General features: G+C 42.6%; 1 protein-coding gene across 2 annotated transcripts in view; it reads left to right on the plus strand.

Annotated features, from left to right (window-relative positions):
* The first annotated feature begins 4,847 nt into the window (after nt 1-4,847).
* Nucleotides 4,848-24,246, plus strand: part of Plod2 (procollagen-lysine,2-oxoglutarate 5-dioxygenase 2) — a 62,969-nt gene continuing 43,570 nt past the window's right edge. For both annotated transcript variants that reach the window (XM_057768185.1, XM_057768186.1), the window contains exon 1: nt 4,848-5,198. In XM_057768185.1, coding sequence (XP_057624168.1) covers nt 5,090-5,198 — 109 coding nt within the window. In that variant the 5' untranslated portion in view covers nt 4,848-5,089. The remainder of the gene's footprint in view (nt 5,199-24,246) is intronic.

The following is a 24,246-nucleotide window of genomic DNA, read 5'->3' on the forward strand; positions in this document are numbered from 1 at the left end:
AATGAAATATAAGAAATGAAAGTAAATTTCTAAAAAAGATCACAATAAAAATCAGCCCATGTTCGCTGTTTTAAGTAACTAGCTTTGCTGACTGAGGATTTGATATGCTAGGCAGCTCACTTCATTTTCTCTTACTGGCCGAAAAGGCATTAGATCTTTAGTGTTTAGTGTGTATGTGTATGACTATATATATATATATATATATATATATATATATATATATTTATATATATAAAACCTGGGAAATCATCTTTGCTTAGTTTATAGCTTGAAAACCTGGAAACTGGCTGGGGACCCTGGAGCATGTTACAAACCTTCCATCGTTGAAGGGCAATTTCAGCTTTGTGGTAACTTAATCATCCCTAAGTGCACTCTGATGTGCTCAGAAAACGCATGGTTTAGATGGACTCACAAAGGAATGCTCTGCTGTTTTCTCTCATTCTCCACCATCTGGTTTCTGCTCCCTTCTGGGGTTTAGATCTCAAACTTGTATCCCGACGACTCAAACCACTCTCCTTCCTTTAAGTCTTTTTGTGGATCCATTTTGTTTGTCTGACTTTATCGATTTCCTCCCTCTCCAGAAAGCCCTCTTTCTTTCATTTCATGTCTCGGTTGTCTGGTTATTTTCTGTCCAGTTTGTTTCTTATAACGTTCCCCCCTCTGTCCACCCCAGGTATGAAGTATGTTCCTAGAACATTACATCTCATTCACTCAACAAATATTCACTGAGTAAATATTCCTTGACATTTTTTTCTCTCACACCCACATCCAGAGCATAAAAGTTGTTGGCTGTACAATAAAACTTGCTGAGAAGTAGACTTGGATTTACTAGTGCCAATGTGTTTAAAGCCACTATGGCCTCTTTGCTGGCCTTCAGTCCTTAAATCGGTCTCTAGTGTTGCTTTTTCGCCATGATCTATCCCTTGGTTTTTCATCTAACATCTGGAGTCTTGTTCTTTCTTAACCCTCCTCAAGGCACACCTCTGCTCTGCTTACAACATTCACAGGACTTTTTGTTCACCTAGGTCAAAGGAGGAAGTCAGGCAGGTTCTCCATATGCTCAGCTGTTCGCCTCTTCATCCTTATCAGTTCTTAGGTTTTATCTCACTATTCTTAACACAACATGGAAGCCAGTGTGATCTCTTGCTTTCCCCTAACTTCAGGGTCTCTGCATTTCTGTTTATCGTGCCAGGATCACCTTGCCCATACCACACAACCCAATTATGTTCTCTGTAATGCTGTCCCAGAACCATTTACTAAATTTACAGCAAATTTCCTCTTTTATGTTTTCTTGATTTCTCTGTATCACTTATTACATTCTAACAATATCTTTTCCTCACTTGGGAGTAAAAAATGCCATAAATTTTTCACTGATATTAAAAAATGTCTCATAATAAAAGCAACAAAGCAAATAGTCTTGGACAAAGACTTAGCGTGACATAAACTCCTTGAATATTCTGTCCTATCCAAGTTGTAGGCAGAATCTCTAAGGAGGAGGAGTGGGCTGCTTATTCCTTATCTTTATACAGAAAGGTAACATGAACCAAGGAGCATAGGCTTACTCTTGATTTTCCTTTGATCTTACCATTTTGAGCATGCCATTCTGACTTCTTATAGTCCAGATTTACACAATCTTTGGGGGGTTGTTGTATCTCTGGGCATAGCAGGCTGGGAATGTGTGGAAAGCAAGAAGTGTTTCATGACTCCTCAGTCAACGAATGATAGTGTTAAAAGTGAAGATAGCCCAGATATCTTGTACCTTGGCTAGGCCATCTATGGGGGGTAAATTTTACATCAGGTCTGTTGAATGAAGGGCCCCACCCACTAAGTTAGACTACAAAATGGATCAACTCCTGATTGTCTTTTCTCAAATTTTTCAACATCACTGATGTGGGAAGGTCGTTTGTCTATCTGTTGCTTTCATTGGTTAATTAATAAAGAAACTGCTTGGCCTGCCTGATAGGTCAGAACATAGGTGGGTGGAGTTTAAAGAACAGAATGCTGGGAAGAAGGGTCATGAGGGCAGATCGCCATGGAGCCAGCTCCTAGGTCAGACATGCTGAATCTTTCTCGGTAAGCCACCACCTTGTGGTGTTACACAGATTATTAGAAATGGGTTAATCAAGATATGAGAGTTAGCCAAGAAGAGGCTAGATATAATGGGCCAAGCAGTGTTTAAACGAATACAGTTTGTGTGTTGTTATTTCGGGTAAAGCTAGCCATGTGGCAGCTGGGCAGGACGAAAAGCAGGCCTGCTCGCCTCATCACTACACCTCACCTACTCAGTTTCTTCTAACACCACACAAAATGCTCTTCCTGTATTCTTGGATCAAGGTTGGCCTATACAGGAACCAAAATGATGTCAGTCATTGCTACACAAACTTGGCAGTGTAAAAATAAATCATCTGTTGTGCTTTGGGAGACAGCAAGCCAGATCAAACAACTATAGGATATAGAACAAGGAGGCTTAATGTTTTAGTGGAATTATCTGAATTCTAGACTAATGGGTTAGGATTGTTTCCAGATCTTCTGTTAACTCTTTTGAGTTTAGAGATGAAAAAAATCATGAGTATGATGGGTCTAGCCATAAAACAGAGTGCCCCAGTTTGGGACCCGAAGCAACCATAGGAAAGTTGGCCAATGAGAATAGAACTTGAGCTATAGAATTAGGGGTGTGTTACTTTAGCAAGCAAGAAAGAATGGAAGGAGACAGAGAAAATGAAAAAGTTAAGACCTCCCTGGGTAGGTGGTATTGAGAGCAGATTGTAGCTGTGTTCCTTGCACCCGGCTGCCGTCCACCCAGCTAGCTTAGCCCCCGAAATAATTACATGGAAATTGTATTAATTAAAACACTGCCTGGCCCATTAGGTCTAGCCTCTAACATCTTGATTCAACCCATTTCTAATAATCTGTATGTCACCATGAGGTTGTGGCTTACCGGGAAAGATTCAGCATGTCTGACCTGGCAGCTCATGGCGGTTGGCTCTCTGTCTCTCCCTCCTTTCTCCCAGCATTCTGTTCTGTCTACTCCGCCTATCTAAGCTGCTGTCCTATCAAAAGGCCAAGGCAGTTTCTTTATTCAACCAATGAAAGCAACACATAGAAAGAAGACCCTCCTACACCAGCAGAGTTGTTGTTGTGGTTATTTTTTTCTGAACCCATGTGACTTAAAGCATCATTAGACAAGACAAAGAAACTGGGTGTGAGATCTGGATTGGATGAGCTAAAGATGCTAAGTGTTTGTCATGGGGACATTCAAGTAGATATTGCCAGCAGAAGGCAGGGCTGGCAACCTGAGGATGACAGGAAGGATTTGGTTTCATAATGGGGCACTTTCAGGCTGTGATTGAAGTGTCTGGCTATTTTGAAATTCTCAGAGACACTTCTGACATTGAGACTCAACAGAGCAGGAGAATGTCATAGTAACCAATAATTATTGGTGGACTCTACAGTTCAGCATGCATGGAAATTCCAGTACTAGCCCGGCAAATTGAGGACTTCGGAGGGTCGGGAAGCAGGAAGTCAAGTTAAAGGACCTTTGCAGTGAGAAGTCTGGAATTCTGGAAACATAGTTATCCAAAAGACTGGCCATTCTTCTGAAGGCTGGATCTGCTTGCCTGGCCTGGATTCAGGATGCTGGACCTGCTACCCACATTGTAAAGAAATCCATCCTTCAGTGAGTCCTTCTTCAGAGGAACCAAGTCTCACTTCATTCTTCCTTATTTCCGTCTTCTCCAGTCACACTTTCCGTCTCTTTATTTCTACACACATCTGACCTTTCCACAACTTTTCTTTATTACAAAAAGAGGGCATGGCGAGGGAGACAGACACACCAAAATCTTCAAAACACTGTAATAACTGCCTTGGGTTTAGTCTCAGAATTTTTTTTTCCTCTAAATGTCAGACTCCAAATATTTAAAAACTTTCCTACCTGTTTTTAATATGCCAGCTACTATTCCTCTTGTTTTTAATGCCAATTTTACAAAAACTATGACCACGAACTTGAATAATTTTAAGTTCAAAAGTTCTGAGTTAGAATGAGTATTTCCTTACTCCTCTTATTTCAGGGAGATTTAAGTAGAAAATTTCTGAATGCGGTCAATTTGATTCTTCTTTCTTTCAGTAAGCATACTATAGCGTGTGTGAGACAAAGTTATCAAAACTTTCACTGACACACAATTCAGTTTAAATTTTGGGCTAAAGTGTGAGAATACAGGAAATAATGACTGCATAGGCACACTTATCAAAACCTAAAGTACTGGAGGTGGCTCCCAGGAATGGCTCCTCTGCACCCTCAGAAGTAATTTTCCATGTGTTGGGCAGGAAGATCTTGTAAGACGCAGCCTCAGGTTACAAAAGCTGGCTTGGTTTCCGCCGCATTTACAAGCTTCATTACTGGAAAGAGTCTAAGACTCTCCTGGCATTAGCAGCCCGGAGAACCGCTGATCGGACAATAAGTTTCTGTTTACAGACTAAAATCAAAGCATGGCCTTCTCTGACATAGTGATAGCTAAGCTAGGAAGCCAGTGTCTGGGATGGATTCCCCATCACCGTTGCTGGGAGTGAAAAGTCAAGCAGACTGAAGCCCCGCAGCCACCTCTCACCACCACGCTAGCGCCCGGTTCAGCAGGGGAGGTCTGTCCAGGGCGCGCCGTGGAAGCTTCCAGAATGCGGGGAATGGGAGCAAAGCTCTCTGCCCGCAAGAGAGCTCCGGGGAGCCCGGGCGTGAGGCGGTGCACGTAGGCGTGGGCGGCTGGGAGGGTGGGGGCTCAGCCTCGACAGCCCGGGAACTGGGGGTCCTGGAGCAGCGCCCCGCCCCCGGCCCCGCCCGCCAGCCGGGGCCGCTCTTAAGCGGGCGCCGCCGGCACCGCGGGTTCGGCCGTCCGCTCCGCGCGCTCTCGCTTCTCCGCGTTAGTCCCTTTCGTGCCCTCCGCCCGCTCCGGTGTCCGTCCAGTCCGCGCCGTCCTCTCGCCACCGCCGCCGCCTTCCGCCGCCCCGGGCCCGGGTCTGGTCCAGCGCGCTTCGGGGTCTCCGCGTCTCGCGAGAAGTCGCCGCCGCAGGCCTCCCGGACTCCCGGGCGCAGGGGAGAATGAGGGGCCGCGGAGCGAGGCCGGGGCACCTCCTGCGGGTGCTCGCCCTGCTCTCGTGGGCGGCGGGTCTGGGCGTGGCGGAGGAGACGCCCTCGCACATCCCTGCAGGTGAGCTCCGCACGCCGGCTTCCACGGGCGGGTCCGGTGGGCACCGGGCACCTTCTCTTGCCGCTTCGGGACCTAAGAGCAGGGGCTCCATGCTTTCTGATGGACGGTGACAGTGTCCCCAGCCCCGCGGGAAGCACCCGCCATCCTGCCTCTGTCCCTAAAGCGTGCTGGGGACCCACTGCGCGCCCACCCACTCCTTCTGGTCCACTTGGGCACGCAGAGTCAGGCGTCCCTGAACCCTGGCCCTGGCCAGGGTTCGGAAGCTGAACTGAAATTAGTAGTTGGAGGCAAGTTCGTGTGAACCCGGCCGCCTATTTGTCTAAGCACGACTTGTTGCGCTTTATCGCGCAGGGGAGTTCTTTGGCGGTTTCCACTTCTGGCTCTTGGGCTCAACTCCCTGGAACGGAGCCTTGGGTTTAAATGACCTGATGTAGCATTAGTGGGTGGATGCGATAAGTCTGCCTTCTTGAATAACTAGTTAGATCCTTTTCTCCTGGAACCTAAACCCACGAGCAAACATTTCCACCCCGGGATTCCAATTAAGAGGGTGACATTTGGCACAAGTCCAGCTGGTCTGTGTAGCCCATCGTTTTGTCTTCCTCTTCGGGCAGTTCATGAAACTTAAGCTCTTAACAGCCCCTGCGTCTGTGAACAGTGCTTGCTTTGTTGGCTACAGAAATGGATTTCTTTATTCTATCAGTCACAGGGAAATCTGAACCTGTATGATTCTTCTGAATTGGAACTAAATTTAATCACACATTGAAGGTTTTTCTTTTAGCATAACACTCGAAAATCCACACAAATGCAAATAGAGACATACAATGTAAAAACCTACCTCGAAAAGTTTCTTTGTTAAAACACCCAGATAAGCTTTTATTGATAAATAAAAATAACCTTGAAGACTTGCCAATTTCAGAGTTTGGCGTCAGAACTTTTTTGTGTATGTGTTTTATGCCACTCCGATGCCACCTCTCAGTTTTTACAGAGGATATCCATGCCACACTCCTACCTTTAAATTTGTAGTCAAAACTCAATTCCTTCCCTGTGCAAAATTTCAAGTATCATGGAATCAGATATTAAAGTACTTAATGGAGTGTAACATCAGAGGAAGGAATTTCAGATATGAATGTTTTCCATATAAATTCCAGGGTTGGCATCTGAGACTTGGTTTCTTTGGTAGGTAGGCACAGAGTTCAACTAAAGGTTAGAAATTTTAGTGTGTACCAATGGGGCCAAGCAGAGCAGTCTCCAGTCAGGCGACATACGTACGTAGGTGCTCTTTCATGCTTTGTGATAAGCTAAGAAATGCAGGAGATACATTGTTCAGTAATTTGGTCAGATCGGTCAGCGGTGGTTAGTTTTATCCCTGAAAATCATTACATAAATCTAGAAATAATCTTTAAGGTCTAAATTGTCAACAGAGTGCCTATCACTTCTGACCTCCGTTACTTGTCAGTGTGTCCGAACTAGTCAGTAAAAATGTGTTCAGAGTGGGGGAGATGGCTCGGTTGGTAAGGTACTTAGCCTGAAAGTGTGAGGTCTGAGTTTGGATTCCCCGGGGTCCGCTTTAAAGCTGGGCATGGTGACCTATGCTTGTAATCCCTTTGACGATGAGATCTCAGACCCAGGCAGATCCCTCAAACTGCCTGGCCAGCTAGTTGTAGCCTGCGTGGCAAAGATGCCTGTGAATGTGAGACCCTGTGTCAAACAACGTGGAGTGACTCCTGAGATTGTCTTCATACAAGGCAAACCCATGAGTGCTTGCTCACCCTCCCACACAGAAGGAATTGATTCACTCAACATTTCTTGGCTCTATCGAAATTTTGAGCCATAGCCTTTTGCTCTTGATGGCTATCTTATGCATTGTAAGTTTGGCTGTGCCTTGATCTCTACCCACTCGATGCCAGTAGCACCCAGAAATGAATGTGAGAATGAAAGAAGTTTTCAAAAAATCCAAAGGTCGGTCTTCTGAAAGGCTTGAGAATCCCTGTGCAAGATAAATCTCTGTCCTAGAGGTAACACAACTAATGGTATGGGGAGGATAGTGGCTCTTCCTCTGCCTTTTCATTTACTTTTGAGGGTTTTTGTGTAGCTCCTGGGTTCCTGTGATCCTCTCATGTCAGCTTCTGGAGTAGCCAGGACTACAGGTCTTCACCCCTTGCCTGGCAATGGTTTTTTGGAAAGCAAAATTTTCTAGCAATTTTCAACTATTATAGTGAATGTGCTTTTGGAATATGCTTCCTGGCTTTGGGATGTGTGCTCAACAGTTGGGAGTGTCCTACTTGTTACAGCAACTGAAAAGTCTGCCGAATGCTGCCCTGCGTGCCTTTTGGCCGCCCCTGCATTCCAGACCCAGAGAGAATGTAGACAATATTTCAGTGAAAACCATCATTTGTACTCATTTGTCCTTGAAGCATTTGTCAGAATTATCTTTCTTGGAGCTTTCCCGGTGGAGCTCTCCAGTCAAGTTCATATGTGGATGCTTGGTTCTGTGCTCCATGCCTTCTAGATGAGAGGAGGAGAGTGTGCTCCTGCCAAGTCTTTGCCTCCTGCATACTAGACTGCATCCAGTCTATTAGAGGCACCTCGACGATTTTATGAACTAAATTGGGCAAAGACCAGTGCAAACTTGAAGGAAATGGTTTTAGACATTTCTGTTATGGCTGGTGTTTTTCAGCGACGTTCATTACAAGCTCTTTAATTTGCTGTGGTGCATTCGAGGAAGACAGAAAAGACTTGTCCCTATCTGCTGATGGAAACCAGCAATTTATAGGGTGGAGATGGGGAAAGGAGTCCCTGGAGAGGCTGTGGGTGGGAAAAAGGGAAACTCCTCTGCACTTTGTCTGTCTCTCTGTCTTCCCTGTATTTCTCAGTCTCTCTGTCTGTCTTCCCTGTACTAAGTCCCCTAGACAGTCTAGCACTGAGGACATTCCTCCCCTTGCTGTCTTGTTTTTGCTTGTCTTTCTTTTATAACTTTTTAATATGGTTGGTTTACACAACTCAAATCTATTTTGCTTTGTGTTTATGATTTAATGACTTACAGATTATTCAAAATATATTTTTGCTCATTTTTACAGTCTTTAGAATACAGGCCTAACCCTTTCACCACAAAGAGATTCACCGTTTATTTTGTTTAGTTTAAGTAGTACGCAGCCATTGAGGTTGCTAGCTGTTCTTTTCTCAGACTTCAACTAACTTGGCCCAGCATTTTTTTTCTCCGTCCGGTAACCTTGCTGCCAAGACTGAACATTGCAACCATGTCCATCCAGGAACTTGTTTCCAAGTCATTGTTCGTGGGTCTTCTCTACAGCTCAGGTTTTCTCCCAATTCCTCTTAATAAATGACAGTGTATTCAGTTTTCCTTCAGGTGCTCGTGTGCCATTATAGGGCCAGAGCTGAGATTTGAGACGGTCCACACCTCCCACAGGCCACTGGGGAGCAATAAGAGTGCTTGTATCCTTTCTCCAGGCTGTTCTGTTTCTCCATGCCCTTCCTACCCTCATTACTGCTCTGCTAAGTATGGGAAATAAGTAGCAGTTGGGACAGTGACTTAGAGAGATGGGCGTTTAACAGGGAAAGCATGCTGTTCGTAGGTCATGTGCATAGTGCTATATTTGCAAGACTGACCACCAGTTTGCCCCTCAGCCAGCGACAGACTGCAAACCATAGGTCGAATCCATAGATGACGCCTGACTATTTGTTTTCGTAGTACCTTCCAGCAGAAAGACTTGCCATTTTGGGGTGGATGGAAAAGTTCAGAAGGAAAGTAATACATCATGGCATGTGAGAACTTTATGAACTTTATGCTGTACTGGCTGCAGCCGCATTCATGTGCTGGCACACTGTCTGTGGTGGCCTTCGTGCTCCCAGGCAGAGCTGAGTAGCTCTACACAGATGGCATTGACTACTCAGTCTGAAATGTTCGCTTGCCTGTGCTGGTCCTTGAGATGACATTCTCATCGAAGCTGTAACACATGTAAATGGCTCCTCTCTTGGAAAGAGCCACTTTTGGGACAGTAGCAGCTGGCTCTGGGCATGCCAGAGGCCTGGTTTTCATTTTAGATCTTGCCAGTGATTTGTGCAATTTCTGAAATATAACACTTGAATCTAACTCAATATATATTTTGATGTAGATAACGTTTATGTAGTCAAAACAAAATTATCTTTACTTTGGCCAAATGGGAAGGAGATGTATTTTTCTTTAGATTTATTTATATTCTAGAAACTTGTTCAAGGACCTTGGTGATGAACTTTGGCTTAATTCTTTGAATGAAATAATTAGTACATTTGTCATTCAGAATTTTTAGTCTCTAGTAACTGTGACAGTAAATCAGCCTGAACGGAGAATGTGGTGTCTTTTCAGGTGACTTCAACTATTTTGTGTTTGTATTTTACTTTTTTCCCTCCGTGAACACATTATACAGGAGTGTTTCCCAAAGTTATTGAGATTGTAGTTAGCCCCAAATAGTTACTCAGAGTAGTGGAAGATGGGCAGTGTGGCTGTCCTGAAGCTGCCCTGAAAGCTTGCTTTGTTAAGCCATTGCTGACGTTCAGTGGAGCTCTGTTAAATTATTACCCTACTCTTTGTCTCACAAGGATGCGTTTTATACTTGGGACCCTTCATGATTTCAAAATGTAACTTCAGATGAGTTACTGTTTATGTGAAAATGCAATTTATAATTTAATGTATAGTAATTTCATCTAAGTTTTAATATTTTTCATTCAGGATAACTTCACTTAGATTGGAGATGCATTATTTTCATGCAGAAGTGTATTTTTTCTTTCTTTAGCATTATGAGTATTTTCATTTTAAAAATCAGTTCAAGCCAGAGCATTTACACACTTGCCTCTTTGGTTCATGACTTGCAAGTTTCCTCGTAGTCCTGAGAGTGTTGCCTTCCCATTAACGTGAATTTTCTTAGAGTTCTTAAAGGAGATGATGTTATGGGCACAGTGGCTTATGGTGACTCAGTTTGTTAGTCCTCCATAGAATTTCTGTACTTGCTACCCGAACTTTAACTTAATGCCTGGTCTGTAGCCCAGCCGGTGAGACATCTATATAAGGAGGCCTTGGGCATCTTTACTCATTATGTCAAGCTTAGCCAACACTGAAATCTTTCCTTTCGCTGCTCTTTTTGATCGCCACTTCTCATAAAACAAAGCCAGCATCTGTGCAAGTTTCTGAGTGACAGGGACAATCCCTCATTGCCAGGATGGGAGAGCTCTTGCCTTGGAGTAGCCTTTCTGTCTGCCTGTAGATTTTTGTTCCTGATAGACAGCTATACTTAAGACTCTTCACCAGAGATGCAAGTCAACCAACCACCACATTTCAGTTTTTATGCACATGATTATCACTACAAACAGCCCTGCCCCGTGTTGATTTTTAGTTAGCATACAGTAATATGTGGGGCTAAATGTGAACTTGTCAGGAGGTATTTCTGTCAAACTAGGGTGAATTTCTTACGGAGGCCAGAGTTAAAATTACATCTCATTTGTTGTATTGGTTATTTATTGAGCCCAGGGCACATCTCTGCCCCTGACTTTAGTTTAGTTAGCTTGGAACTATAATTTGTATATGGTTTTAGGGTGCTAATTACTTAATACCTATCCCACAGAGGGGAGTCAGTTATTAGGTACTTCTCCTTTTTTCATGGTAGCGTCTCACTCATATAGCCCAGGATGGTCTAAACTGCCAATCCTCTTGCCTCTCTCTCCTTAATGCTGGTTATAGTCCTGTGTCACCATGCATGCCTCCTATTTTCGGTGTTCTAGATTGAGTCTCTCACAGTTCCTCAAGCATTTAAAAACTCTTCTTGCTTCTGTAAGTATGGTAAACACCAGCAGCTATTTTGTCTTGAAAAATTTTGCAAACTGTTATTTAAATCACATCTTTGAAAACCCAAATGACCTGGCTAACCCACTGTCCCAGGAACTCTTGCAAGCCCTGGTGCCCAGCGCCTGCTGGTTGTTTGTTTGGGTTTTTCCAGTCGTGCCCAGGCCAGCTCTGAGGCCTCTTGTCTTCAGAGGTCCCAGCTCCCCTTCCAGCCATGCTGGTATTTCCTGGCTGCCAGGGCACTGTGGCTGTGACCAGAATGGCCTGCTAATCCAGGCCCTACTCGTTCCTGCCGGCCCCTTCTAGAGGACAGTTCTCTTTTTCTTCTTAGTTTAGTTTAGACTAGGTTGGAATTTTTCAAACAGTGACTTTACTAGGTAACCAAGGGCAAAACAAAACCAAACCCGAGTCTGGAACATCACCAAAGCAAAGCAATGAACAGACATACACAGCAGACAGAGTTCTCAGTGTTTTCTTACCTCGGCGTCCTCAGAGCCTCCTGCTCCTGGCACAGCCTGGGTTCCAAAAACCCTTGCCTAACTTTGTTTGGCTAATGTTTTATCTCCTAGTTTTCCCCAGCACAGTGTTTCACAGACAGCTGTATCCAAGGTAGGAGTCCGTGACATTCAAGGTAGAATCTTTTTAGTGGATGTCATATTTGGGACCTCTTGGCAACACGTTACTAACATAACCCTACCCAGTTAGCGGTCCATTTTCTTCAGCAGGAGGAAGACTGTTTTTATTTATTTACTTACTTATTTGTTTTACATATGTAGTTCCTGTTTTCTTTATTAGTTCTTTGAGAGTTTCGAGTCTGTACATATTTTGATTATATTCATCTTCACCAACTTTTCCCAGATCAAACCCCTTCCCTATCCACACAGCTGTGTCCTTTTTACAAAACCCTACAAGGCTAGTTTGTGCTGCCTAAATATTCTTCAAGGGGATGGTAAACTAACGCTTCTGTCGTGCTGTAATTCTTGGTTTTGAGCAGTGATCTGCAATGGCTTTTGTGATTCCCTAGTTTACTAAACACTAATTTAATTAACTGAACTATTTTTCCCCTAATAATACTTTCTGTTGGTAGCTAACAGTACCACAGGACCCATTGTTCAATACTCTAGATACAACAATATTTCAGGGCTCAGATATTCATTAAATGCTGTTTTGTTGCTTTATGTGGAGGGAAGAAAAAAGTAGCACAAGCAAACCCACCATAGGTGCAGTTCTTTTCTACACTGAAATGACAGAAATCATGATAGGAAATCAAAGACCCGTCAGGATAAATCATTGGAAAGAGTGTAGACAGCTGGCGCCAGGAGGCAGGGATCTAAGGTCCCTTGGTTCTGCAGCCGAGCCCCCGGCCCCCAGCAAACTTGATTTGCAGTGTATGATCGTTCCCTCGTTGATACGTGATACTTCTTGAATTCTAAATGTAGGATGAGTGGCAGAAACCAAGTACTGCCAGAATCAGAAAAAAGGTTTTGGGAAACTTACTGTTACTTGATTAGGCAAAAGAGGACAGAGATGCATAGTGGTCTTGTCTTTTGAAATCTGTGTTTGCTCTTAGTTACTGTAGCTCACATGGGATTTGACTGAAACTTGATGTGGCTTTTTCTTAATGAGTTTTTGCTTTAGAGGTAAGATAATAATGGCAACAGTTACTAGAATTCAATTTACATTTTAAAATATCACAAATGTTCCCTGAGAGAAAAACAGTCTAGTGTTTGTATGAAGCTATTTTCTGTCTTCTCAGAGGAGTCAGAGAAGCCAGTCATTTAAATATTGCAAAGCAGTTTTAAAAGAACTGTATATTCTGTTGCTCCTTCCTATTTAAACTGTATAAATCAACAAGGGCGGATGCTGGTAACCGTGGAATGTTAAAAGTAACCCTATATAGTGTATGCTATTTAAAATTGGCCTTCTTCAGTTTGTTACAGAAATAGTTAATTTGTCCTGTAGTTTTCAAATATGACATTTAGTGAGACAGAACCATAAGTTTAAAAGAAATCACGTTATAGAAGAAAAGTGCAGGAATGTATGTGCGTGTGTTCACCTATGTGTCTGCACCCACACGTGTACGTGCATGCTCGCATGTGCTGTTAGCTACAGAGATCACCCTTAAGCCTTTAGAATGGAGTGACATGTGAGCATGCTTTCCCTGATATGTTCTGGACTGCTGTCTCAGCTGTGTTTGTTCTTGTGTTTGTCCTTCCAGAACAGAATGTTATCTAGTGAGTGGCACAATCTTACTGATAATCCTAGGAGATTTTTTTTTTTTTTTTAATCTTCTTTTGGGAATGTTTTATCGGCTGTTTCCAAAAGGACCACACCCACCTCCCACAGTTAGGGACCAAACTTAGGGTCTTGTTCTTGCTAGGCAAGCGCTCTACCACTGAGCTAAACTCCCATCTCTCTAAAATGACTTTAGGTAAATTAACAGAAGAAGTTCAAACAAGACAGGTAGAAGAAAAGAATGTAAATTGAAAAAACAAAATTACCTTTGTTATGATACTCTCAAATTGCAAAAAAGCATTAGTCTTAAGTACTGGGAAATTAACTATGACTTGTTAAATGAGCAGATAAACATTAACAATTATTTGTCTAATATATTATGTATTAAAGAAATATCTGGTTTATTAAATGATAAACTTTTATGCACAGGTGTGCATGTACATTTACACATGTGTGAGTTCATGTGAATGTGGGTACACATGAGCGTGTATGTACATGTGTGTGAAGGACATAGATTGAGGCTGGGTATCATCCTAGATCCCTCTGCACTTTTACTTATTGAGCTCTCTCCCTGAACTCAGTGCTTTAGTATTTTAGCCAGCCAGCTTGCCCCTAGGATTTTCCCTATCTTCTTCCTTGTACTGAGATTATTAGTGTGCCATATCCACTCAGTTTTTAATATGGATACTGAGTATTCAAATTCTGGTCCTCAAGGTTGGGGGCAAGCCCTTTATCTACTGAGCCCTCTTCCCAGCCACTAATTAACTAATCTTTATCTTTTTAAGTGTTGCATACTTTGATAGTTTATATGCTCTTAAGTGCAATCATTTTCCGCTACTGGGTATCAGGTCTTAAGTAGCCAAGTCCATCATATACATCAGTTAATGACTCCGTTACCTGACTGAGGTGCTTGTGTGGCTTATGATGATGTTGGTGGGATTAGGTGCTCCTAGCTGAAGTATGAATGTTTTAAAACATGCACTAACAAAAAACAAAACAAAGCAAAACAAAAAAACCCAACCCATCACTGATAATGCATTTCCTTTCTTCTAACCAGGCTTGAACTCTTATAGGCCAGTGTGAGCAGCTCAGTGATAACAATGCTTGACCGGCCTGTTCAAGGACCTGTGTCCAGTTCCAAAGACTGAAAATGAAAGTAAACAAACATGTAAGACATGTGTTTTTTTCAGTAGTCCCACATGTGAATTGATTGAGGAGTACTTTTGAGTTAGGAAAACCTTTTGAAAAATACTCATGCAAAGAGGTGATGGAGGAGAGGCAGAGAAATCTCTTTGAAGTGTGGAAGAAATTACAAAACATATGATCTGAAAGGGTGCAGCCAATTAAGAAAAATGTTATCAGAAGCTGTTGATAGGCACTGGCATTGGAGGTATTTTGATTATGTAACCTAAACCCTAAATTCTATCCAAAGTAGAAATATATTTTGGACAGTTTCACTGTAGGGTTTTATCTAGGTTATGCTAAGTGATGCCATGGCATTTATATTGACCATATCGGATGGATTCTTCCAGCTGTTGTTGCTAGACCATGTTAGACAGACACACACGTATGCACTACGTGCACACGCACATACATTTATGAAGGAAATTAGCTGACTGCTTCCATGAATAGTGGAGATAAAGAAGTGTGGATGTTCTGCGGTGTACAGGACGCTGATTCACATGTCTCTTGGTACTTCTAAGTCTGCTCTGCTGTGAATGGCCTTAATAGCTGTATTAATTCCATTTTCAATCTCTTGAACATTACAATGAATTTAAGGACGGTATTACTTTATTCTGAAATACTGAGAGAACCGTAGAAGGAGTACGGAAGAGTGCTTGCTTTCTGAGAATAGCCACAAAGCACTGATAGATTCCAAATGGTGAGTTTAAAGTACCTAGGATGTTGCCTCTGATACTGGGATACATGATGTACTTGAAAGCCAAAGGCTTTACAAACGGTTAGCATAGTAACTGTGAGTGACAGATGGTGTAGAAAGTGTAGGGCTCTAGTTTAGAGGATAACGCTTTTGAAAGAAAACAGAGACTTAAGATGTCACACGTTAGCTCATTATCCTCTGCAAAAGCTTCTTAACCTCTGAATTATCATAGTTCTATAACAGTAATAATGAGACCTAGGCAATTATTTAATATCAAATATAATAATACCTATAAAAGAAGCATGCCTACAAATAGAAATTGCCCAATTTGTGCTATTTTGTGCCATCTTAAGAAATATAATTCTAGTTAGTATTTTTAAGTTGGAGCCTAAAACAGTGGAATTACTCTTATGTTCCGATAATAGGAGAAATACAGGATTCAGTGGGTTTTTAACAAACTAAGATGTAAAGACAATATTTTCCTAGGGACTCAAAGGTAATAAATAATACATTTAACAGTGTGGATACTGTCTTTTTGGTGATTCTTATTACTCAGTTTCAAAAGTTAACTTTTCCTTCATTTTTCTGTTATACTATTTTTTCCTCTTCATTTTTTTTTTTCCTTTCTAAGCCCAGATTTCCTTGGAACCAATGCTCATGAATCTGATTCCCCTCTCCCCTCCTGAGCCCTGCAGGCTCCCCTGATTATTCCAGGCGCTCAGATGTTGTTTCAGCCATTATTGCCCTGTCATTCCCGCTTTTCTAAACTTCAGTAGAAGAATACGCACAAGTTATTAAAGGTCTCAGGCAGCGCTTTAAATAAATAATCTGAAGCCGTCACTGTCTCAATTCATCTTTGCTGCTGTTTCTCAGAAATCCCTTCTCCAGGAGGTCTACTAGATCTGGTTCATTATCTCTGTTCCTGACCTCTCCTCCCAGCTGTCTCCACCATACTCTGGGCTGCAGAGTCAAATCTCTCCCGCTTAGGGGGTTTCAGAAAAGTCAGATAGTGTGAGGTTTTTCAGAATCAGGGAATTTTAACTGAAATGTTTTTCTTCTCTTGGTGGGGGGAGAGAGAAGGAAGGGTGGGAGAGGAGGGGAGGGGAAGGGAGATGGGGAAGGGGAGAGAGGGACACAGGTCAACTGACTGAAACACGCCAGAGCTTCTTTCGCTCAGGACACAGGGCAGGGAGAGTGTGGCACAGCTTATCTCTAGTTACAGTTATACAGTGTCTGATTTTCAGCTGTTTATTTAATTTTCCACTGTGTCCTTTTTACAGAGTAACTTTTGTTAGATTTTAGCAAATACTTAGCAACTCCATTTACATTTCTGAGGCGGGATCTGGCCTTTCTCAGGAATTTGAGAAGGGTCATGAGATAACAGAAAAATTCTGTCTCATTGATTAGGAGGAAGGGACTTGACTTTGCCTCCAAGTGCTCAGGAAACTGGAAGTACTGGATGGAGCAAAGGACCTTTGAAATGTGCTGCCTCACTAGCCAGCAGCAGCAGCAGCAGCAGCAGCAGCAGCAGCCAGAACTGCTTGCTGTTTTCTCTCTCTTGCTAAGTAGACACTGAGTAGCCTCTCCCTAGCTTCTGGTAACTATGATTCTATTTTCAGGGTCTAAGAGATTATTTTAGATCCATGTATGAGTGGAGTCATGCCTTTTGCCTTTCTGTGCAGGCTCTTTTCAGTTAACTAAATGATCCCCATTTCGTCACTGTGATTCTTTAACTCCCCCCCCCCCCAATACTTTTGGGTTTCTCCTGGTTCCTGTCCCGGAACTCACTGTGTAGATCAGGCTGGCCTCTAACTCAGAGATCCAACTGCCTCTGCTTGCCAAATGCTGGAATTAAATGTCTACACCACCACTGCTGGCCCTTTAACTCGTTTATGGCTGAGGAACATTCCATTGTGCGTATGTGTCATGTTCTCTCAAGCCACTCAAAATGAATTAATGACTTACATTTAAGGATTATACACGTTTAGTCAGCTGCATGGCAGTTGCAACTTTATGGCTTTGTGTGTGGGGGGTATGCATGCACTGATATGCATGTGCTTTGTGATTTTGTGTGTGGGGGGTGTATGCATGCACTTATATGCTTGTGCTTTGTGGCTTTGCGTATGGGGGGTATGCATGCACCGATATGCATGCGCTTTGTGACTTTGTGTGTGGGGGTGTGTGTGCATGCACCGATATGTATGTATTTAGAAGATGCATTTAAAACCTATTTGCTTTCTTTAACCTAAGATCTGTTTGTTTTTAGCTATATGTACACCCGTGGGGTGGAGATTTGTTCTTGAGTGCAGTTGCCAGCAGAGAAAAGAAGAGTTAGTAGAATGTCCTGAGCCTGGAGTTAAGTGGGCGTGGCCTGTGTGGTGCTAGGTCCTGGAGCTGGTAGCCGTCTTAACTCACTGGACCCAGCTTTCATTTTTACTGAAGGGAAGACAAATTAGTGGGTCTGGATTTGTTTTGACGCCATGTGTCAGTGAGTGCAGGCTTTCATGTGTAGCATGTTCAAAAGTAAGAGGCATCAGAGCACCAAGAGAATCATGAAGATTGATCAATATACATATCATGTCTTTACTTAAAACTGTGTTTTTTTTCTCACAGTGAAATGGATTTCAGTAACTGAAAGTACAGTTGAGAGTAAATTAAATATGTGTGTGATCCAACTATCAAGTAATAAGCAGAATATTGTGATATTTTTCCTGTTGATGTACTTTCATGTGTTTTGTATCAGTGTTGACAAGCATTTGAAGGCAATTTTGTATTATGCCTTGCTTTAAAACATTGCTCATTGTTCTCTAAGTATTTCTTACAGGGTTTGTTTGCTCTCAGGTTATGGTTTTATGTAACATTTTGACTGTGAAGGGGTTGCTCCAGACTGCCTTTGTTACTGCTCACTGTTGGACAAATACATCATTTAATGTGATGTGTTAGTACAACTAATTTTGTAGTAATACTACTGAAAATACACTTTGTTCTCCATTTTTACTTACTTGCATGTTATTTGTAAAAGAAGGATGTGTTGTGGAGTATGAACTTTTTTTCCTGTGTCATGTATCTAAGTGCATAGCAGAAAGCTGTGTGTATTGTCAACTGACCCTCACTTTTGTAGTGAATCATGGCAGCTCTGCTAATACCATAACTACTGATTTATTTCTTGAATTTGTAGGGATTTCTTTACTTCCTATTTATCAGAATAAGAGTTTTTTTTCTTCCCTTCATTTTTTTTTTCCCTGTGAGATGTCATATTATTTTACTGGAATTCACTGTCTAGTTTAGGAAGTGCAGTAAAGAATTATATCAATGAATGTGAATCCCAAGGGGGAGGGGAGAGAGAGAGAGAGAGAGAGAGAGAGAGAGAGAGAGAGAGAGATCTGGTATAAGAATGATCGAGTTGGAAATAATCATTTTAGGTCTCCTCGAGGCTTTGTTCTATATTTGTGTTCTAAGTGGGCTGGGGGATGCATTGTTTCTGGAGAGGAGGCTGCAGCAGCAGAGCTTAAGTAACAGCTTCTTGAGCCCAGGGTGTGTCTGCAGAATAGCCAGACCAGTACGCTTGCGGTGGGTGGTACCCAGAGTTCATAACCAGAGCTGGAGAGGTACAACTCAGCAGTTAAGAGCACTGGCTGCTCTTCCGGAGGTCCTGAGCGCAGTTCCCAGGAACCACATGGTGGCTCCCAGCCATTTAAAAAGGGCTCTGATGCCCTCTTCTGCCATGTGATATATATGCAGATAGAGCACCATATACATACAATAAATAATACTAAAATAAAAAAAAAGAAAAAGAGTTCAGGCCGACAGACAGGTAGGGAAGAAACACAGTGGCAAAGAGTCTGAACTTTACTGAAAACAAGAGAAAAACTGCTGAACTTTTCTGAGAGGAAAGAGAACATTTGTGTGACTTGTCAGGCCACCTTTCTGACGACAGTGTAAAGAACTGATTGATGAGGTTGCAGTGATTGCTGTGTGGTCTTTTAGAATATAGGTTCTCGTGGCCAAGGCAGGAGGTGGTGGTGTCAGAATAGGAGAGGTGGCCAAGGGAGCCTGGGCCAGTTATGCTGATAGACCTTACAGGCAGGTTGCACATGAACATGAGAGAAGAACATAGGATGTAAGGCATCTCTACAGTTCACACATAAATGACATGTTAAATGTTTAAATTTTCTTCAGTCGTTACAGAGTAAAAATGCACTCTGTCTGCTCTAACTTATCTTCTGATGTGGATGTAGACTAGAACTTTCTGAGAGCCATTGGTGACTGTTTTAGTAATCACTTACTAAAGTGTTTAGCCTTTTTGTCCCTGCAATATTATCCGAGGGCTTAATTTAGTGGTGTGCTGGGACTGAAAAGCTGACTGCTGAAACAGGATTCTGCAATTCTGCAAGAGGATTTGGAGTGTAAAACTCCAGGAGTATCTGGAACAGCTGCTGTAGGTCATTGACCCTGTGACTTTGGGACACAGCATTCTGCAGAGCTTTAGTTTTAGAACTGAGAAATTAGGTTCCCTGGAAACTTGTACAGTCCCAGCGAGGGAAATGGAAATAAGCGGGGGAGGCTCGCTCCAGGGCTCTAAGATCAGTGCTGAGGTTCCGCTGAGTCAGCTGAGTGTGTTCCAGTGTGATAACATATTTGATTGGATGCCCGATTAGCATGCTACTGGCCAAGACTCCTCCCTCATCCCTCATACTCTATTGCAGTACACTAATTAGAAACTTTATTTTGAATTTATCTTTTTATTTACTTATTTATTATCTTTTACAAATTAAATTTGTTTAAAGACAGGCTTTGCTTTGTATGTTTCAGTTTAAGGAATACGCTGGGTATTTATGTTCCCTGGGAATCTTTTCCTCCTATCCTTTAGTTCTCGGGGTTGCTTTGCAGTGCCTGATAGTCTTTTCTACTAAACATGCAGCTCAAGCAATTTTAAAAGGGTGTTTAGAGGTGTTGTCGGTAAGTGTTAGCCCTAGCTGTCAGTAAGGGACAAAAGGTGAGAAATAGCTGGAAAAGAGACTGGAAGGAAGAGGAAGAAGAGAACAAAATGGTGTTGAGAGGCATCAGTGGAGAATAGATGGATGCAGCTGGACCGTGAAGTTAGTACTAGGCAGCTCTGCTAATAGACAAGGGAATTCATTGTATTGCATAATTTTCTACTCTGTGAAGAAGGGAAAACTTTTTCTACACACTCCTCACTCTCAGTGGCTGTGGTACAATACTCTGATAAAAGCAGGTAAGGTTTTTCCAGTTACAGTGCCGTTGGTGGGGATGCCACAGTGGCAATAGCTTGAGGGACCTGGTCACGTGTTGTGTTTACAGTCAGGAAGTAGAGTGTGATAAATTCTTTTGGGCAGCTCACATCCTCCTTTTTGTATAGTCCAGGATCCCAGGCCAGGGGATGGTGCTGTCCACGTGGTTGGGTCTTTCTACCTCAGCCTAGTTAATCTCTCAGGTGATTTTGGATCTCATCCGGTTGACAGTTGATAGTAGCCGTCACATTATTCTGAATGATTCAGAAAGTAGTTTTCTTGGTGACGGGCTGGTGGAAAGAGTCGGTTCATGATTGGAGAGATGGCCCGGCAGTTAGGAGTATGCAGAGGTCGTGAGTTCAATTCCCACATCAATCCACTCAGTCTGACTGTAGCTCCGACTCTAGCACAGCAGATGCTCTGGCTCTGTGGGCCCCTGCACTCACATGCACTTACCCCACCCCCTGTTAAAACTAAAAACAAACCTTAAAAGAATTTTTTTAATGATGTGGGTTAAATAGTAACAATGGTAGTTTGTCTACAGTATGTTTAAAGGTACTTTCAAAGGTATAAACATTTTCTTGATTAATTTGTAATTCCAAGGGACTGGAGAGATAGCTCAGCAGTTAGGAGAATAGAAATGACTCTTACAGAGGATGCCTGGTGTGATTTCTGGTGCCCCCATGGCGGACTACAGCCATCTGTAACTTCCAATCCCAGGGGATTTGACTTCCTTCCCAAGCACCAGACAGACATGTGAGTTTCTTCTTTGAGAAATCTTGGAATTAAGAGCATTCGGGGCTCACTGGAAGAGGTCAGCAATTCCAAGGAAATACTCATGGCTAACACTGCTTCTTGGCTGTAGATGTCAGACATGGATGAGTAGTAATAGCATGAAGCTTTGAAGTACTGGGCAGAGTGACCCTGCATTGTAAGAGATGTTTGGAGTGCTTGCCATTCTGAGGATGCTGGTCAGAAACTGGTCGCATAGAATACTGGTTACGCTCTCATCAAGAGTGAGGATGACCCCATCTCCTGCTCCACAAGTGCCCTACAAGAATTGCTGACTGCTCAGATACACTGACCAGTGCCTCTGGGATTTATACATGAGTGCCTTGTGTGGATTTATACACAGAGGTTGGATTGCATTCAAAGAGCTATTTTACAAACATCTGCTTTAAATGTGTGTTATCTTTGTGACTGATTAGTGCCTTGCTGTGTTCTTCTGGAGTAATCCCAGTGTTTAAACAGCTACGTGGCCTGCCACTTATTTCTATTATTTTGTAGCAAGAAACTAATTGAATATGACTGCACAGAATACAGGGCAAGAATGGGGGACCAGGGAGAGGAGGGCTAGCTGGATGATCGTTTCATTGTGAGGATCCTCATCAGTGGTTTTGCCAACAGCATATCCTTTCCCAGGCGTGTTTCAATGTATGTATTCCAAACCTTGTAAAAATTGTTTCAGCAAGGGTGCACTTACGTGGGAATGTACACCAATGACTTGTTTAGTCTACAGATTAGTTTAAAATGAGGATAAGTCCCTGCATACCGACTGTCCAAGTCTGGTGAAATTAGAACTAATGTGAAGGGCAGAAAGCTTTTGGTGCTGGGATGAGCTCAGTCACCACCTTTCATACAGGGTAGTAAAAACCCATATTAACACATTTAGGTTTCTTCTTAGTTTCTGTTCATGATTTTCCTGGGAACAGCAAATATCAGTGCAAGAGAAGCTATTCTGGCAATGTTGCCTTCCAGAGGGAGAAAGTAACATTTAGGTTCTTTTAGGATCTACATTGTCACCGTAAATAGGTTTCACTTAAACATTTGCTTACTGTTTTACCCATGCAGTAGACTTGTGTTCTGGTCAAGTCATCTTAAATAATTGGGAATTCCTTCTTCCCTCCCTTCCTCACAAACTCCATGTAAAATACCAGTTAGTTCAAAACACACCAGATTGGTTGCTTTTCACTTCCTTCACTGCTACTCGTTGGTTTCCATCATGACCTCTAGTCTCGAGTGTTCCTGTAGACCCTCTCCTAGCCAGCAGTGCCTGAATTTATCCTTGCTTTTTCAGCGAAGCCAACCAATCCTGTTAAACTTTAGTCAGATGATGAGAAAGCTCTCTTGCATAGTACTAATTGCATGGTCTCCAGAGCCAGATTGTCTGGACCCAAATCTGGGATTCAGTCAGTTCAAATACATCTTATTTAGGGCAGTGTATTTGATGTAAACTAGAGAGCATTAATAGTTGGATTTGATGAATAGTAAGTAGACATTGTTAGTATTGCTATTAGCAGATGCTGATCTTGAAATCTGTTATGTTATCCCTTTCCCCAAAATTCTGATAGCTTCCCATATCAAGGTTAAAATCTGCAGTGCTCTGTGAGTCCCTGTGCAATTTAGGAGCAGGTCTGAGTTTTGCATGTGTCACAGCTTCTCCTTCTTGATGGCTTTTGGCCATATGCATGCCTTTCTTGTCCTTCTTCAAACTAGACACCATGCCATACTTTGTATCCATTGTTCCTTTTACTAGAAAGCTTCCCCAGTTACCTGCATGGCTCACTGCCCCAGCATCAGATCTCCACCTCAGTGTGCCACGTGTATGACTTCGAACTGTTGCTGCGGCCGTGATTCCCTGTGTTTCCTCCCCATGTCCTTTAGTGCAGAAAGCTGGAACGCTGTGCTTTGTGTTTGCCCCCTGGCAGCAGAGGTTGTTTGTTTTCTCTTTTACTCACTTTGGAATACCATGCTTTTAGGACCCTGTCTGCCACATAGTGGAATGCAACACACACTGAAGCAGCTGGTGAAATTCTGACATCTTCAGAATGTGTATCCTTCGCTTGCAAACCTTTCAGAAATGCCTTCTCCCCACCCCCAACACAGAGCCTGGTACTTCTCAGAGCTCTGCATGGCCTTTTTCACTTTGGCTTCTAGATGCTGTTTCTCTCAGCAATACATTTAACCATTTCTTTTCTTTTTGAAAGCAGAAGATGGAATTCTCTTGCCTCTATTTCTTATTATCTAAATCTTACCCCCTTTTCAGGAACTGCCTCCAGTGTTTTTTTTTTCTTCTGTAGAATAATCCTGAATATTCTTCAATTGCTTCTCCTCCTCTGTCTTGTTGCACACATCTTGTTGTGGATATTTGCTGGCATACCTAGGTCATTAGTTGTATAATGTGATTCCCATTCAGCCTCATCAGTATCTCCTGGTGCACAGAAATTTGTTTCTCTGAAGTTCCTTGTACACATTAATTGAAGAGCATTGTGACCCAGCATCTATGTAGGCCTTGGGTAGTTCTGACACATGTTGATAAACCAGTTGACAAGGACATTGTCAACTGATGGAACAGACTGGCCTTACCTGACATTAAGGAACTAGTTAGTAAATTATTATTACTAGCACTGAATTATCAGGGTTCAATGGTCCCTTGGAGTAGAAAAACAGAAGTGGGAATGGGGGCCCAGAACTGCAATGTCCCAAGAAAGAGTAACATGATCATTTCTCTGAATGTATGAGAAACAGGGAGATGTCCCACAGGACAAAGGACAGTGAAGGAGATGAAAATCTGTCAGTGTTGACATCTGTGGTTTGGGCTGTCTTCGTTTGAGCACATTTTAGATAATAGATGGTTAGCTGCCTCACTTCCTGTGGGGTTTGCTGTGGGCTGATTTTGAGACTGGTAAGCCATGCTAAGGCTAAATGTGGCTCACATGGCTTCCTGTGATGGATGAGTGAGTACCTTAGGTTCCAGCTTCAAGATAGAGCATGACAGGACTGGGGACTAAAGGGAAAAAAGTAAAAGTAAAAAAGTAAAAAAACACACAGAATAAACAATAACAGGTC

This window comes from Chionomys nivalis, chromosome 4, assembly GCF_950005125.1.
Source record: "Chionomys nivalis chromosome 4, mChiNiv1.1, whole genome shotgun sequence".
Taxonomy (NCBI): Eukaryota; Metazoa; Chordata; class Mammalia; order Rodentia; family Cricetidae; genus Chionomys; species Chionomys nivalis.